The 17,139-nt window shown below is 44.4% G+C and overlaps 1 protein-coding gene across 2 annotated transcripts; it reads right to left on the bottom strand.

Annotated features, from left to right (window-relative positions):
- Window positions 1-4,629: 4,629 nt before the first annotated feature.
- Window positions 4,630-16,140, bottom strand: Pdcd7 (programmed cell death 7). 2 transcript variants are annotated; one of them, XM_085689239.2, is made up of 5 exons: window positions 15,220-16,134; window positions 10,287-10,425; window positions 7,908-8,144; window positions 7,573-7,660; window positions 4,630-5,684 (listed from the first exon to the last, which is right to left on the bottom strand). In XM_085689239.2, exons 1-5 carry the CDS (start codon window positions 16,087-16,089, stop codon window positions 5,561-5,563), a joined length of 1,458 nt encoding a protein of 485 aa, XP_085545365.1. In that variant the 5' UTR covers window positions 16,090-16,134; the 3' UTR covers window positions 4,630-5,560. The 2 variants fall into 2 exon arrangements, with proteins under 2 accessions (XP_085545365.1, XP_085545366.1); XM_085689240.2 differs by lacking the exon at window positions 7,908-8,144 and having other exon boundaries at window positions 15,220-16,140.
- Between the last annotated feature and the right edge of the window lie 999 nt (window positions 16,141-17,139).

Here is a 17,139-nt window from a genome sequence, read left to right as displayed (position 1 = left end):
TCGTCCACTTGAAATACAGACATAGGAATCCCCCTCCCAACCCTCCACCTGACCGCTGCATCCCTAATAACTGTTTTCTCTACAGCCCTGACCCGGCTTCTAGTCCGGAGATTCTGAGGGTCTCTCTCTGAAGAATAGCAAAGGCCACAGAGGAAGTTAAAGTTTAAAATTTCAAGTTTGAACACTTTAAAATGCACTGGGGAGGGGCTCTGGAAGGGGCAGCCTGGCCCTTGTGGGGCTTTGGAGGGCTTTAGGACACAGATGGGGTTTACCTTGGGTATCAGAGAGTAGGAGGATGGATTGTGAGCAGAAAAAGAATCACAGAGCAGGCATCTGAGAAGTTACAGCATGAGACAGACAGCAGACACAGGAAGCCAGCATGGAGCGAGGGGGTCACAAGAGAGTAAACGCTATGTGCAGCCTGCAACAACATGCAAGGTAGATTAGGGTCCTGTGGGGAGGACTATCATTTTTAAAAAATATCTGTTTATTTATTTACTGTGTGTGTGTCCGTGTCCATAGGGGTGAGAAGAAGGTACTGGATGAATCTCTTGGAACAGGAGCTACAGACAGACATGAGTTGCAATGTAGGAGCTGGGAATTGAACCCAGGTCCTCTGGAAGAGCAGTCAGTGCTTTCAACCACTGAGCCATCGTTTCAGCCCTGAGGGCTTTGAATTTTGAGCTGAGTTCTGACTCCAGTCAGTAGGTGGCAGAGAAAGCCCTAAGGGCTGGGGTGAGGTGAGGGTATACAAGGAAAGCAAGGTTGTGCTTCAACGAACTGTGTGATCCAGGACTTCTCAAACTCCCAGCCTAAGTGTGCCCATTGGGAAAATCAAAGGATGGGGCTGGAGACTGGAGTAAGCCTGTGACTGACCTAGGTGGGGACCTAGCAAGGACTGACTCCCCACTGTACTCTACATGACTTCATCCTTGCTTAGAGCTTCAATAATCTGCCAACAATTCCCACCTTCTCCATGTCTCTTCTGAGATCAAACTTGTAAACACCTGCCTACAAGAAGCTTAGAGTGCCTCTAATTAATACACACAAAGTGAATTTCACCTTTCTTCCCCAGAGGTCTTTGTCTCAAGGTATGATGGCGACCTGATCCAAGGCACTAACACTCACTCAGACCCTTTCCCAACTTCCATCTCAAATCTTCTGCCAAGGTTTTTCTTAAGTCCGTCTGTGTCACCTCCACGGTGAACACGGGAATCCAAGCTGGTGTTACCTCAATAAACAGCTCACTTCATTTATCTTCTCGTGTGCTATTATTGTAATTTTGTTCCCCACACAGAAGTGTGATCATTTCAAACTACAAAATTAAGCTACATTCTTCCTCCTTCCATAGTTTTCAGGTTCTTTCCAAATAAAAATTAATTCTCAAGGCTTGCAATAGCTAGACTGATGTGTGTGTGTGTGTTGTTGTTGAGACAGGGTTTTTCTGTGTAACCATTAGCTGTCCTGGAACTTAGAGATCTGCCTGCCTCTGCCTCCAGAGTGCTGGGATCAAAGGTGTGCACCACCACACCCAGTACTAGACTGATTCTTACCTAGTACATCCAGCCGGAGTTGCCTTCATTTGCCATGCATAGTCCCTTGATCCACAGCGCCTCTGCACAGCTACTCTTGATTCTGCCCGTTTTTCTGTCTTCTCAACAACTAATTAAGTTTTCCCCCAGAGCTGAAACATCACCTGCTCAAAGCAGCTTTCTCTGAGATTAAGTAATCTTCCTTAATCACTTTTTGAGATGGTTTCAAGTCCTCCAGACTGTACTTGAACTTCTAAGCAGCTGAGGATGGCCTTCAATTTCTGATCTCCTTGCCTTCACCTTCTAAGTGTGGGATCTGGTTATACTGGGTGCTGTGGACTGAAGCCAGGGCTTCATGCATGCTAGGCAAGCATTGTGCCAACCGAACTACATTCCCAGCTCCCCACACCCCCTTTCACTCTGACCATGGTTATACTGTGAACCAGGACACATTTGTAGGTGGAATAGTAACTTATTTTTACCACATGACACTGTTTATATAATCTTAAATGTGTTGTGTCTGAAGTCAGCTCCTACTTTGTGATCTCATAAAACCTTCAAAGTACTCAAAACAGGTTTTGACTGTTGTATTATTGGCCATCTTCCTTTTAACCTGTGTTCTCTGGGTGGGGAGGGGAGTTTATAGAGCATTTCTTAGCATCTATGAGCACTTTGTATGAAATATTTTGGCAATGAAAACACAGATGGGTTAGTAGCACCATCACAGGACAATGAAGCACAACCCATGAAGTCTGGGTCAGTGAGGGCTAGTCTAGATGGGTAAGAGGGAGAAACCTTTCACAAAGTCTTTACTTCTTTCAATACCAGGAAGGCAGGAATCCTGTTCACTCCCTTTTATGTTCCTAAATTACAATTATGGAAAATGGAAAACAAAAAGCTATCTTCCAAAAGACACAGCTCAACTTCTAGCTTCCTGATCCTCACATGAACTAATAAAGCTGAAACCTCCTACAGATGTGCAGTTATACAAGTCTAACACCACCTGCTTCAAACGCCTCAATTGTTACTTCAGAGATGATGAGACAAGTTTATTCCAAAGGCAAATGGAATATGCTTTGGAAACCACCTTCAGCAGCAGCCAGGTGTGGCAATCCGGAACTACTGTGTGGTTAGATACAAGAGTACATAGCTCATTCACAACTCACAAGGTAAAGCAGAAACATACATTAGCCGACAGAAGCCTTTTTAAACATTATCATTAACACAAGAAGCTAAGTGGAAAAAGACATAATTTGTACTTACCTTGTAATTCCCAGGAGAGCTTTTTCTGTGGACAAAATATGAAGACATAAACAGTACAACAGATGGTGTAATCCCAGCTAAGCTTTTTAAAAAGTCACATGGACAAAGAAACATACAGGGTTTCAGAGTGATTAAACTGGCTGGCTTGTTGCAGTAATTCTCAGACAGCACAAACTCAGGTACTCCAGCTAAATACTTAGCATTTAACATATAACGAATCTTTCTTTCATGGCTTGTTACTCTTCCCTGTGTTTATCTAATTCCTTAAAAGCTTGTGTTAAGTCTCTCACAAGTCCTGGTCTGGGAGTATGAATTTTTTTCATATAAAATATAACTAATCTTGGGCTGGAGCAATGGCTAAGTGGTTAAAAGTACTGGATGCTCTTCCAGAGGACCAGGGTTTGATTCCCAGCACCCATATGGTGCCTCAGAACCATCTGTGACACCAACCCCAGAGGATCAGACTTTCTCTTCTGGCCTCTGAGACTAGTAGTGCATGTAGTGCAAAGATATACATGTAGACATAATCCATACACATAAAATATTAAATATTTTTAAGAAAGAATACATCAATGCTGTGGGATAATCCTTTTGTACACTGTAAAGATCTGTCACTCAAACTGGTTTAATAAAAAGTGACTGGCCAGTAACCAGGCAGGAAGTATAGGCGGGGCGACCAAACTAAGGATGCTGGTATAAAGGGTGGAGTCAGAGATGTCAGCAGACAGAGAGGAAGCAGGATGTGTAGAAAATGAAGTAATAAGCCATGAGCCACATGGTAGAGGGTAGATAAGAAATATAGGTTAATTTAAAATGTAAGATAGCTAGTAACATGCCTGGGTTACCAGCCAAGCATTTACAATTAATATTAAGATTCTAAGTGATTATTTGGGAGCAACTGCTGGCACAGGAAAACTCTGCTTACAAATCAACAATTAGTTAACTTTTTAAATTATTATTATGAATTTTATTTTTTATTAAACATTGATTTTTAATATGGAGAAATGAGGTAAAATTTAGGTAAAAATGAAAAATCTTTAACGAATTCGTCAAGGGCTGAAGGCTTGACAGAACTATAGATCCAATACTGCTGATTGAAAAGGCTAAGAAATGACCAAGGACTGGGGGTGTAGTCATAGGTACCGCACTCACCTGTGCCTAAGCCTCTGCTGCTGCTACAGCTCATAGGCAGGCAATGTACCGGGAAACTTAGCAAACAAAAACTGAACAAAAATGCTCTTTATAAGAGCCTTGCTGGCACTGAATATGGATCAGGAGTAGCTTTTCTCCACCCAGAGTTCAACGCCTCCTTTTCTGGTTCAGTTGCTGAATCTCTCTAGTCCCTGCCCATCAGTGCTGGTATCCATGGTGATAAGGACGTCCTGTCACAACTCATACAATCCATCTTTCATGGCTGCTCTTCCTGCAGCTCATCTCAAAGCAGGAAGTGAAGAGTTCAAATGAAGAGGTGCACAGGCCCGTGCAGTCTGAAGAGGCTAATTGTGCAGACCTTTGAACTCATGAGCTCACACACGCTGGGAAAAATAGCCCCCGTCCAGTATAAAACAGCTCTGTTTTCTAGGTGTACAGGAGAATGCACAATGTGTATTAAACCACAAAAGGGACAAAGGGCTTCCAATCCCACATCATTTCCAAAATTGATGATAATCTTTCTTGCTATCCAGTCATATTTTGCAGACAAAGTTTTATGTTTAAAATCATTTTTCTGCAGCAAACATCTGTTTATTAAATTTGAATTTCGGAGTGAAATGCTTTAGCAATGTGAAGATGAAATGTGTTAAATGATTTGAGATAATAAATCAGGGGCAAAGGCTCAAACGAAAAAGTGAAAATGGTATTTATTTAGCTTTTAGGAAATTAAATAACAAAATCCAGAACAAAGCAAAACAAAACCCGTAACATGTCATGACTGATCATATTCCAAGCACAACAGCCCTTATTAATGAATATAAAAATAAAATTTACCATTCGTACTTGCTCTTTTCCAAACTTTTACTACATGCATATTTTTAGAAGCTTGAGCTAAGGGGGAGGGTAGGGGGAATCCCAGAGCTACCCAAGCCCCTACCATGTGACTGAGATTACAGTCCCACAGGGACACGCATTTCTATTCCTGAAGACCCATATAGTAGATCTCTTGGAGCTCCAGACTGATGCCTTCATGAGGAACACAGGCAATGTCTGTCAGAGCAGGAGCCAACCTTGTCTGGCACTGGTCTGGTCTGGTTTTCTAAGCTCTTCACAGGACAGCAGCTCTAAGCTGTCAGCATTCCTGGCAGCCCAGTCTAAAGCCATTGGTATCCTCAGTAGCAGCCTCCCAACTGCACCAAAACTGGGATTAACGGAATTTAGGTCAAACTTTGACCTGTACTCCTGGGAGCTGGAGGACAACTGATACAGGAAAATAAGGAGTAACCAAGTGTGATGACTGTACTTACCCACCAATATACAACAAACCTAGAGAAAATGAGCAGGCCACATTACACCAAGCCCCTCAAAACAGAGGCACATTTAGTGAGCCAAGGCCCCTGTCCATACTAACAACCTCAGTTCATCTAGGCCCTTCCCTGAAGAACCTTATTAATCTGTTTCAAAAGGCACCTCCGGCCAGGGCAGAGACCACAAAGAAGCAGGACTTCCAGCTAAGACAATGGCGCATGGAGTTTAGTTGTGCAGAAGAGTACAGCGTGAGACGACAGCATCACTAATATCTAGAGCCTGCTGGATCACACTCCTGCAGAGTCTTAATGCAGCTTAACGGCCGTTGCCCAGATGTCGTTGCTGGGGACCGGGGGAAGGACCCATCCTTGGGGAATGGAGTTGCCTTTGGGATGATCAGACGGCACCAGGTACTGATCCCAATCATGCCTTAATGAGAACATTACAGAACAATGTTTATTTCTGGTTTTCCCCAAGCAAGATATTCAGAAACTATATTTTATATCTAGGATACTATTTTCAAATGGCAGATACACTAACCTGCTACAGAACTTGGTTTCCAGGAAGTATGCCAAGGGTCACACTACTGTACACATTTAAGGAAAACCTTAAGTTTTAACTGTGTAGACAGCCAAACAATGAATGTACAGTTAACTCTCATTATTTGCATAATCTCTCTCTCTCTGAGACAGGGCTGAGGCTGACCTGAAGTCCCTATCCTCCTGTCTCCACCTCCCAAGTGTTAGGGCTACAGGCATGAGCTACCACACTTGGCTATATTAGCAAATTTAAATCATCCCATATGGCATTTTCATGAACCACAAATGTAGAGGAAAAAAAAAATCTGTCATCTCTCTTTCTTCTTTCCAGCTCTTATAGTAAATTAGCATCCTTGTTGTGGTCTGCTCTGTGCCATGTTGTTCAATTTTGTGCTTCTTCCTGGTGACCTTGTTGTTTAAAATGGCACCCAAGTGAACTGGTGAAGTGCTATTGTTGCTTAGTCTGAGTTGTGAATCACCTTGGAGAAGATAATGTGCTCTAGACAAGCTTTGTTGGACTCAGATTACAGCACAGCTGGCCCTGATGCAATGCTTGTACTCAACAGCATACATTAAATCAGGTGTCTTCAAACCAAACCACAAGACAAAATGGTGATCAGCTAATTAATAAGTAAGACAGAGGCTGGAGAGATGGTCCAGCAGTTAAGAACACTGCCTGCTCTTAGAGAGGATCCAGGTTTGACTTCCAGCATCACATGGTGGCTCACAACTGTCTGTAGCTGTCCAGTTCCATAGACTCTGATGCCTTCTCTTGGCCTCCACGGGCAGCAGGTGCAAATATGGCACACAGACATACAATCAGGCAAAATAGTAAATCACATAAGATTAAAAAAAAAACAAACAAAAAAAATCAAAATCAAGACAAGAGGCTCAGCTGTCTCCTTCAGGAGCAAGGTCCGGTATTCTGTGACTCAATATTCAAAGTAACTTGAGCGAACACCCCATTATCAATAATATGTTTAAAGGCTAAAACTTGTGCATCAGACAAAGTTAGAACTCTTCCTGAAAAATAGACTTGATATGCCAGAAAATTCCTTCCCAAGATTCAGAAATTATTGTAGTGTTGAAAGGAACTTCAGTTATATTCAAGGCATTCTTTGAGAACCCTAGGTCCTAAGATGTTTTAGCCTAGACAACAAGTTTACACTGCCTGGGCCATTCATCATTTACTGTTTTATCTATTGACTTCTCAAAAGACTGCATGAGGGCAAGGGGCTTTGCTAAAGCTCAAAGGCCACACTCCAGTCTACTATTTCTATTTTATAGGTGAGGGCATCACAACTAGCTGGGAATTACCCAGCTTCTGTTGAGAGCACTCAGCTTTACCCTGCAGGCACTCAGGGTCAGCATGGGCCTTAGCCTTCATGGACAACTATTCAGGAATAAAGATTTCTCTTCCTGGGTTGATTTAGCAGTAAGAGAATTAAAAAAAAAAAAAAAAAAAGGCCAGCTATGCTGATGCAGGCCTTTAATCCCAGCACTGAGGAGGTGGTGGCAAGTAGATCTTTGAGTTCGAGAACAGCCTGGTCGAAAGAGTAGTCACAGCCGAGTTTCTTTACCTGTTCAAATGGAGACACTGACTTCCAAGAATTAATGAAGACTTTTAAGATACAAGTGGTACCCTTGAAATCTGGCAACACTGCACAGCCAAAAGGAACTTTTAAAAAAGACGTGGCAACAGACTTCAACAGCAGATGCATTTCATGAAGAGTTTACTGCTACACAAGACAAAGGGACAACAGAGGCAGCCCTCTGACCTTATCTGAAGGAGTGCAGGCAAAGAGTGCTCGGCCTGGAGGTAATACTGGCGGAATGGCTGCAATAGGTGAGCAAGCGGGAACTCATCTGAAAGAGAAAGGCACAACATGTCACCTTGCTTGCTGTTAAGAGTGCACTCTCAAGGCAGGTGACTGAGCCTATGATTATGACAACACGGTAACTTCATCTCCTCTGTAACCCTGACTTCCACCATAGAGCTGAGAATCTCAACTTGTAATTAGAACTTCCTTTGGGCGTAAATTAGATTTCTCATGATAAAAAGAACTGTCAACTTAGATCTTTCCTCTCTCTCCACTGGTAAGGATAAACTTACCCGGATCTCCAAATAACTTGGACTCGATTTCTCGTTTCTGAAGTAAAAGTTTCTCTTTCTCTTTTCTCTGTTTCTTTTCTAATTCTCTTTTCCTCTCTTCCTCCTGTTCTCCTTCTAGCATAACTCGCAGGGCTCTCTCTTCAGCTTCATACAGTTCAGAGCGCTTTTTAATGAGTTTTCTCAGTCGCTGAAGATGATGCTCAAAAGTCTCATCTGCTGAGGCAGGAGGACAGACCCCTGTACAAAGAGAAGCAAATGGAAGTTCCTTTGTCTTTACACCGCTAGGCAGTAAAAAGACGGGTAAGAGGAACACCTCTGCAGCATTTGCCATGGGCTTTACACACGCTTCCTAATACAGCAGGGCACCAGCTGAGAAAACTGAAGCACCACTTGCCACTGTCAAGAGGAGGCAGGAGGTCTGCACCTCCCCCAGGAGACACCTTTTCCTTCTCTCTCTGATCTATTTTGGTTTCTTTATTGAATTCTTTACTTTGACATCCTCTAGAAGTTTGTTTTTTGGTCTTCATCTCACACTATAACCTCCAACTCATGCTACATGCTGATGAACTAACTCATTTGTGTTTCTGTGGGGGGAGTGGTATGTACATATACATACTTGCGCAAGCACGTGTGTGTGTGTGTGTGTGTGTGTGTGTGTGTGTGTGTGTGTGTGCGCGCGCACGTGTGTGGGCATCCCCATGCACCAGAGCAGCATCCTATTCTATCATTCTTTGTCTTGTTCCCTTGAAACAGGGTCTCTTACTGAACCTGGAGCTAGGTTGGCACCTAGCAATCCTAGCTAATTGAGTACAACCCCCAACCCCACACTGGGATTACAGGTATATGTGACTATATCTGGCCTTTTACATGAGTCCTGGGGATACAAATGCAGGTACTCATACACACTGCATCACCTCCCCAACCCCTTGCTGATGAACTCTAATCCAGAATAGATATACCTCTTTCTACAAAGACACACCTCCCAATCCTTCCCAAACAGTGCCACTAACTAGGGCCCAAGCATTCAAATATGTGAGCCTATGGAGGCCATTCTTTTTTTTGTTTTGTTTTTGGAGACAGGGTGTCTCTGTAGCTTTGGAGCCTGTCCTGGAGCTAGCTCTTGTAGACCAGGCTGGGAGGTCATTCTTAAATCACATTTTCTGAAGCTTTCTGCTTCAAAATTTCAGAGTCAGACACAGTAGGTGGCACACACTCACAATTCCAGAACTCATGTGGTGGAGGCAGAAGTATCAGCAGTATAAGTTTAATCCCACACTTGGGAGATAAGAGTTAGGTGGATTCCTGCGAATGTGAGGTCAGCCTAGCCTAGATCTATAATGAACTCCAGGCCAGTCAAGGCTACATACTGAGACATTATATAAAAATCCAAAATAAAACTGGGCATGGTGGTACATGCCTTCAATCCCTGCATTCAGGAGGCAGAGGTAGGAAAATCTCTTTGAGTGTGAAGCCAGCCTGGTGTACAAAGTGAGTTCCAGAATGGCCAACCAACCAACCAAATTAATTAATTATTCTTACACAACATAATACTAAAATATAGGAATTTAGTATTTACAGCCTGAGGAATTACAGTATAAAAATTACTATCATCTTTGTGGGACTGGAGAGATGACTCAGCAGTTAAGAGCACTGCCTGCTCTTCCAGAGGTCCTGAGTTCAATTCCCAGCAACCACATGGTTGGTGGCTCACAACCATCTGTAATGAGATCTGGTGCCCTCTTCTGGCCTGCAGGCATATATGCAGACAGAACACTGTATACATAATAAATCTTTTTTAAAATATCATCCTTGTTCGGGGTTATAGAGATGACTCAGTAGTTAAGAACACTTGTTGCTCTTGCAGAAGACCCATTTGGTTCCCAGCACACACATGATGGCTTAAAACCATCTGTAACTCCAATTCCAAGGTATCAACACCCTCTTCTTTCATCCACAGCTATTTACACACACACCATACACACACAGATAGCCACACATACACATTAAAATTAGGTTTAAAGAAAAAAGTCAATCCCAAATTTCTGAGCTACTGTTGTCAAGTCTAGTTACTCTAGAGCGTAAAAATAATTTAAGCACCAAATGTTCTTACTCCAAAAATATTTGCAAGCATGGTGGCCCAGGCCTGTGATCTCTACAACAGAGAAGCTGAGGCAGGAAAACTGTCACAAGTTCAAAGCCAGAATGAGCTGCAGAGCTGAGATTCTAGCTACAAGAAAGAAACAAAAGACAAGGAAAAGGTAAAAAAAGGAAAACACATTCACACGATATTATGTGTACAATATTTAGGATGGGGAAGTACTAGAATAAAGGAGGGGGAAGAGGGAGAAAAAGAAAGTAAAAATGCAAAGCTGTGTTTACCTTTCCTCGCTGCAGCTTCTTTCCTCAGTTTCCTCAATTTCTCCAAAGCACGCAGAATGTCCACCATTCTTTTAGTGTCCGACTGTTTTTTCCTTACTTCAGATAAGACTCCATCAGCAGCCGCTTTGAGTTCCTGTTCCTGAAGGGGGAAAAAAGTCCACAAGAACCTGTATCAGGAACCTCCTCACAATACACTACACTTGCCTGGAGGCAAACTTTCAGAGGATCAGGCCATCCACAACAGACCACTGAGTCTGTATTTCTGTTTCCCAGGCCTGGCACGCTACACGATTCAGTCAAGGACTTCATTGCCTGGTTAATGATACAACCATGGCTGCTTTGTTTGCTTTGAGAAAGACCCTGTGGAACCCAGACCGGTCCTAACTGAACTCCCTATCTTCTTACCTCAGCCTCCCATTGATGTGATCCACCTCTCCCAACTGATCATACAGCTCTCTCCCCCTTTTTGGATTTTGTTTCATTTCTAAGAGATGATTTTACTCTGTAGCCCAGACTGGCTTCAAACTACAGCATTCCACCTGCCTCAGTCTCCCAAGGGCTGAGATCATAGATGTGAGTCACCCAACTCCATATGACCTTTTTAGAGGGGAATCTCTTCCCTCAGCACCTTCAATACCTATAGTGAGTTCTTCTCAGTGTTCCCAGGTGTGGTCCAGGAATGCCTGCTTCTATTTTACCTGTCAAGCTTTAGTTCTATTAAAAATGCAGACTATCTGGAGGCATCACAATCCCTGACTTCAAACTCTACTACAGGGCTACAGTACTGAAAACAGCCTGGTACTGGCATAAGAACAGACAGGAGGACCAATGGAACCGAATAGAAGACCCGGATATCAATCCACACATCTTCCAACACCTGATTTTTGATAAAGAAGCAAAAAAATATCAAATGGGAAAAAGGAAAGCATATTTAACAAGTGGTGCTGGCATAACTGGATATCAACATGTAGAAGAATGAAAATAGACTCATATCTATCACCATGCACAAAACTCAAGTCCAAATGGATCAAAGACCTCAACATAAAGCCAGTCACACTGAATCTGATAGAAGAGAAAGTGGGAAATATACTTGAATGCATTGGCACAGGGAACTACTTCCTAAATATAACCCCAGCAGCACAGACACTGAGAGAAACCGTTAATAAATGGGACTTCCTGAAACTGAAAAGCTTCTGTAAAGTAAAGGACATGGTCAACAAAATGACAGCCTACAGAATGGGAAAAGATCTTCACTAACCCCACATCAGACAGAGGTCTGATCTCCAAAATATACAAAGAACTGAAGAAATTGGACACCAAAAGATCACATAATCCAATTTAAAAAAATGAAGTACAGACCTAAACAGAGAACACTCAACAGAGGAATTTAAAATGGCTGAAAGACACTTAAGGAAATGTTCAGCATCCTTAGTCATCAGAGAAATGCAAATCAAAATAACTCTGAGATTCCATCTTAACACCTGTAAGAATGGCCAAGATCAAAACCACTAATGACAACTTATGCTGGAGAGGTTGTGGGGAAAAGGGAACACTTCTGCATTGCTGGTGGGAATGCAAGCTGGTACAACCCCTTTGGATGTCAGTGTGGCGATTTCTCAGCAAATTAGGAAGCAACCTTCCTCAAGACCCAGTAATACCACTTTTGGGTATATATCCAAAGGATGCTCAATCATGTCAAAAGGATATGTGCTCGACTATGTTCACAGCAGCTTTGTTTGTCATAGCCAGAATCTGGAAACAACCTAAACGCCCCTCAACCGAAGAATGGATAAGGAAAATGTGGTACATTTACACAATGGAGCAGAAAAAAAAATAACTACAGCTTGAATTTTGCAGGAAAATGGATGGAGCTAGAAAACATCATTTTGAGTGAGGTAACCCAGACAAAGAAAGACAATTATCACATGGACTCACTCATAGGTGATTTTTAAACATAAATCAAAGAAAACCAGCCTACAAACCACAATCCTAGAGAACTTAGACAACAATGAGGACACTAAGAGAGACTTACATAGATCTAATCTACATGGGAAATAGAAAGTATAAAAAGACAAGATCTCCTGAGTAAATTGGAAGCATAGGGACCTTGGGGGAGGGCTGAAGGGGGAGGGGAGAGGCATTGAGGGGAGCAGAGAAAAATGTAGAGCTCAATAAATACCAATAAAAAAAAAATACTTCACTCTTCTGCCTGGAAAACTACAACTATCTTTACCTGTTGCTTCACTTGGCTTTAGTGCTGCTTTTGAGACTCAGCTCAGATGTCATTAAATTATCTAGGGATCCTTCCTCCAATGAACTAGGTAGCTTTCCCTAGGCTCCTTATACTGCCTTCAGTTGAAAAACTTATACCATGCTGTACTGACATGATCCCCTCCAAGACTCTAAGCAATCAAAGAAAAGAGCTATATTTTATTCCTCTCTGTCCCTGCTATTAGACACTAGGCCCAACACCCAATGGGCCTTACCTAATGTTTGTTGAAGTGACACACTTCATCAGATTAAAGTGTTGTCTCCCTAGTGCTAACATTCCTGCGGGTACAATGCTGAAACTTGCCATCAATATACTTCCCAGCAATGCTATACTGGTCTCTAGGGTAGTAGGAGACACAGGGAAAAGGGAGATTGTCCTGGCTAATTTTATGTAAACTGAACATGAGCTAGCTAGAGTCCTTTGGGAAGAGGGACACACAATTGAGTGTTCAATGCGGGTGGAACTACCCTTGGGCAGGTGGTCCTGGGATAGATAAGAAGGCAGCCTGATCAAGCCCTGGAGAGCAAGCCAAGAAGTGACACTTCTCCACGGCTGTTATATCAGCTCCTACCTCCAGGTTCCTGCCCTGTTTGAGTTCTTGTCCTGACTGCCTTTAATAATGGACTGGGATGTGGATGTCTAAGTGAAATAAACACTTTCCTTACCAAGTCGCTTTTAGTGATGCATTTCATCACAACAATAGGAACCCTAAACCAGGTGGTGGTGACACACACCTTTAATCCCAGCACTTGGGAGGCAGCCCCAACAAGACTTGAACAATGACACCAATAGACACACTAGCATGGAATGGGAAAATTTCCAAAATGCTTAACCCCAAACAACTATAGGCAACTGGGGAATGCTCAGAGCAAGAAAAATGGGACGAACAACTCAATTCATTATCCAATATGAAGTGGTTAGCCCTGAAATCATATACATACAAGTAGCATTAAATATACGGGTCATGTTGTATTTATGTATATACGTAACAATAAGTAAAGAAAAAGAGGCCATGAATTTGAAAGAGGACAAGGGAGGTGCATGGTTGGAGGGAAGAGATGGAAAAGGGGAAACAATATAATTACATTTTCAAAAATAAACTCCAGTTCCAGGGGATCCAAAGTCCCCTTTGGACTTCCATGGGCACTAGGCACACATGTGGTCCACATATAAACATGCAAACAAAACACTCACATAAAACAAAACGAATAAATCTAAAATAGTAACAGTAACAACAACAACAGCAACAGCATTCAAAGGTAATGAGGATGCCATCAACCAACACTTGGCAATGCCTTTTCTTCCTGGCTCTGCTGAAGATGACCTAGATAAGCTTCGGAATCAATCTAGGCTTACGTCTGAAACTACTGGTACAAACTTACGTAACTGTTGTCACGCTAACTGCTTTAAGTCTCAATGTGTAAAATTAGAGTAATGAATTTCTCAGGGCCGTACATAGGACTTTAGTGTAGTGTCTACCTTAGATGTGAGTGCTGAACTGGTTGAGGAAGACAAACACAGAAACAGTGTAGACCCTGGGACAGCAGTGTATTTGGGTTACACACACTCTCCTCTTACAACAAAGCACTCGGCAGTCAAGCTCCTTTGCCTCTCCAAACAGTGTACCCAGCAACCTCAGAGCTCCATCTTTACATCTACTCCTCACTAAGCGCTGGAATAGGGTTCTTCTCCCCAGTGACCATCGAACATGGACAGTTTCTATTCAAACATATTTCCAATACATGCTACTTGGAGGGCCCATCCAGCCTGAACTGGTTTTTGGTGCATGCACACTAAGGTAAAAGGTAAACCCCTGTCTATGGAAACTTTTAGAAAGAGTAGCCTACTTACCATCTTATGCCTATACACAATGGGAAGGGCATCTGATTAAGATCAAATGCATCACAGAAAGGGATGTACACAGTAGAAAAGATTACAGGGCCTAATCGTTCAATCAAAATAGAGAACCATCCTCATTAGACACGCTAGTAACCAAGTTCCTCCTCCTTAATCCCACAAAAAGAAGTGCCAACAAACTAGACCGAGTATTTTCTCTAGTGTGGGCCATGGGGCTGTCAATCTTGACAGTGTATCCTTTCTAATCTGTACTTACTATTTGCTTTGTTTTTTGAATAAGTTTTCTTGCTATTTTTGCAATCCTGTGCGAATCCTTATTTCAAGCATTTGAATAAGAGGTCAGGTACCTGGAAATACCTGGACAAGACAGACTCATACCATCCAATACACAGGAATTCATAGTGTCAAACTAATAAACAAATGAACCCTGGGGAAAACTATTATTAAGCACACCAGCTAATTAGACCATAAAGGTCTCGAGGTGTGGCTCGAAGAGAGTCTTCTAAATTTGTATGCTTAGGACAGTATAAAACATAATACGAAGACCGGTTAGTACTGAACATCAGTAAGCGGATTCAACTTTGAAGCAGGGCACAGGGGTGTCCTCCCAGAACTGCACCAGTGTGACTTGTGTGTTCACAGGACTTCATAGTGTTCGTTATAGAGTTTTGTGCACCACACATCATTAATGAGAAACAGAGCAAAGAGGTGGGAATGGCTAGTTTTCACGGATAAGTATAAAGCTAACCAGCACGCAGATTCAGGTTCCAGTCACCACCGCCCCAAGTGCCTAGTAATTCTCACCCGCTTCTTTTCCTCCACTTCCTGCACGCACTTCACCCTCCAGCGGTCAATCTCCTGCTCCCGTTCCGTGGCCTGCGCGGCCTCCGCCTCCCGCTCAGCCTCGCGTTCCCGGGCCCTCTCCCGAAGCCGCAATCGGCGGCGCCGGACCCTCTCCAGCCTCCGCTGCGCCTCGCCCACATAGGCGGCCTGGGCTAGCGGCTGCAGCCGCTCGGCTAGCTCCGCTCGCAGTGGCACAGCCTGAGCGTGTAGCGAGGCCCAGGCCGTTCCGTCGGCCTCGGCCTCGCGCAGGGACTGCCCCAGGCTGCGGAGCCGCCGCACCAGGCGAAAAGCGGCGCGCAATCGCGCGCGCACCTCGCCCAGGCTGGGCCCGACGGGTGCGCGTGGTGGCCTGGGGCCGCCTGGCCGCCGAGGGTTCCCGAACACCGCCTCCAGCCACTGCCGGTCGCGCAGGCGCTGCAGGGCCGCGTCCCCGAGCACGTCGGGCGGCGGCGGCGCCTCGGCCCAGCGCGGGCTCCAGGGCGGCCCGGGGCCTGGAGGCGGTGGCCGCGGACGCTCACCGGCGTCGGGCCCCGGGAAGGGCCGGCACTGCGGCGGCGGCGGCGGCAGCGGTGGGGGTGGCACAGGGAAGAAGGAGCCGCTGCTGCCGCTGCCGCCGCGGGAGGTCTCAGCCGGGGCGCGGGGCTGCAGTGCCAGCGGAGGCTGGAGGAAGGGGGCGGATGCCCCCGGGAAGGGGCCGGGCCGCTGGGGAAGAGGCGGCGGGAAAGCCGGGGAGGGCAGCGGCGGGGGCGGACAGCCGAACGGAGCGGAAGGCGGTGGCTGCGGGGGCGGCGGTCCCTGGCGGCCCTGGGCGAAGAAAGGTGGCAGGGCCATGTCTGTAGCGCAACGGTGCGAGCTCTGACAGTAATGTCTGTACTTCTTTACGCGAGTTCCTGGAGGAAGTGACGTTTTACAACGCGCGACTCCTCGCCTCCCGGAAGTGCGCTGTACTGCGATACATTGGTTCGCTTGAACTCACACGTCCTGTCCTTCTGTGAGTGTTCTAGATGAGGAACTACAGGGAATCAGCCCGAGACTTCGGCTAAGATCTCAAAGACAAGGAGTTACGTTTCCGGGTGACCTTTCCGACCCCCAGAGCTAACACCGGGAGAAATCATGTGGCCGCTCTCTAGAAGGCAGTTTAAAACCATGTAGACACGGTCTTGAATTGCTTTGGGGAAAGGAGTCGCCCCTTGGCGGCTTTCTGAGAAGGGCCGCGTTTGGAAGTGGGTGGGTGAGTAGGGCCTAAGTGGAGCTTCCAACCGAACATGTGTCATATCAGGTTTTTTGGTTGTTTACTTTTTGTGTTTTTGAGACAAGGATTCTCTGTGAAACCCTGGTTGTCCTGTAACTCAACTTTGTAGACCAGGCTGGCATCGAACCGTCTGCTTCTGTCTCCCTAGTGCTGTGATTAAAGGCGTGAACCACTACTGCCTGGTTCCGGGTTGTCAAAGCTTAACAGTGAAAAAACAGTGGTTATAAGCCAGAGTTGTGAAGGGAAGTCCTTCCATTTTATTAGTTTAAAATTTAAACTTCTTTGGAAAAACTTAAGATTCGTATTCAGCAGTAAGAAACATTACAGATTGCTTCTGTGTGTCCTTTATTCCAGTTTCTCTACCTGCAACATCTTATAAAGCTGCAGTTCATTTACCTGAAAATGGAGACTGCTCGTTAGTTTCCTGGCCACTCATATCCAAATAATCACACAAAAACTATATTAATTACAACACTGTTTGGTGACCGGCTCCAGTGTATTCCTAGCTAGCTTTTATATCTTAAATTAACCCATTTCTATTAATCTATTGCCATGAGGCTGTGGCGACTTTCTCCTTTGGCAGCTACATGTCTCTCTGACTCTGCCTGCTCTCTTTATATATGTCTTCC

Source organism: Myodes glareolus, chromosome 4 (assembly GCF_982192425.1).
Source record: "Myodes glareolus chromosome 4, mMyoGla1.1, whole genome shotgun sequence".
Lineage (NCBI taxonomy): Eukaryota > Metazoa > Chordata > Mammalia > Rodentia > Cricetidae > Myodes > Myodes glareolus.
The sequence above is the reverse complement of the archived record's forward strand: the minus strand, read 5'-3'. Positions and strand labels throughout refer to the sequence as shown.

What these genes read in the sequence shown, in the direction of transcription:
- Pdcd7 (XM_085689239.2), bottom strand. Translation starts at nt 16,089, where the DNA reads ATGGCCCTGCCACCTTTCTTCGCCCAGGGCCGCCAGGGACCGCCGCCC. An exon ending in AAGTGGAGGAAAAGAAGCGG is followed by an intron (nt 10,426 to 15,219) that starts GTGAGAATTACT and finishes TTCCCCCTTCAG; the next exon opens with GAACAGGAACTCAAAGCGGC. An exon ending in CAAGTTATTTGGAGATCCGG is followed by an intron (nt 7,661 to 7,907) that starts GTAAGTTTATCC and finishes TTTCTCTTTCAG; the next exon opens with ATGAGTTCCCGCTTGCTCAC.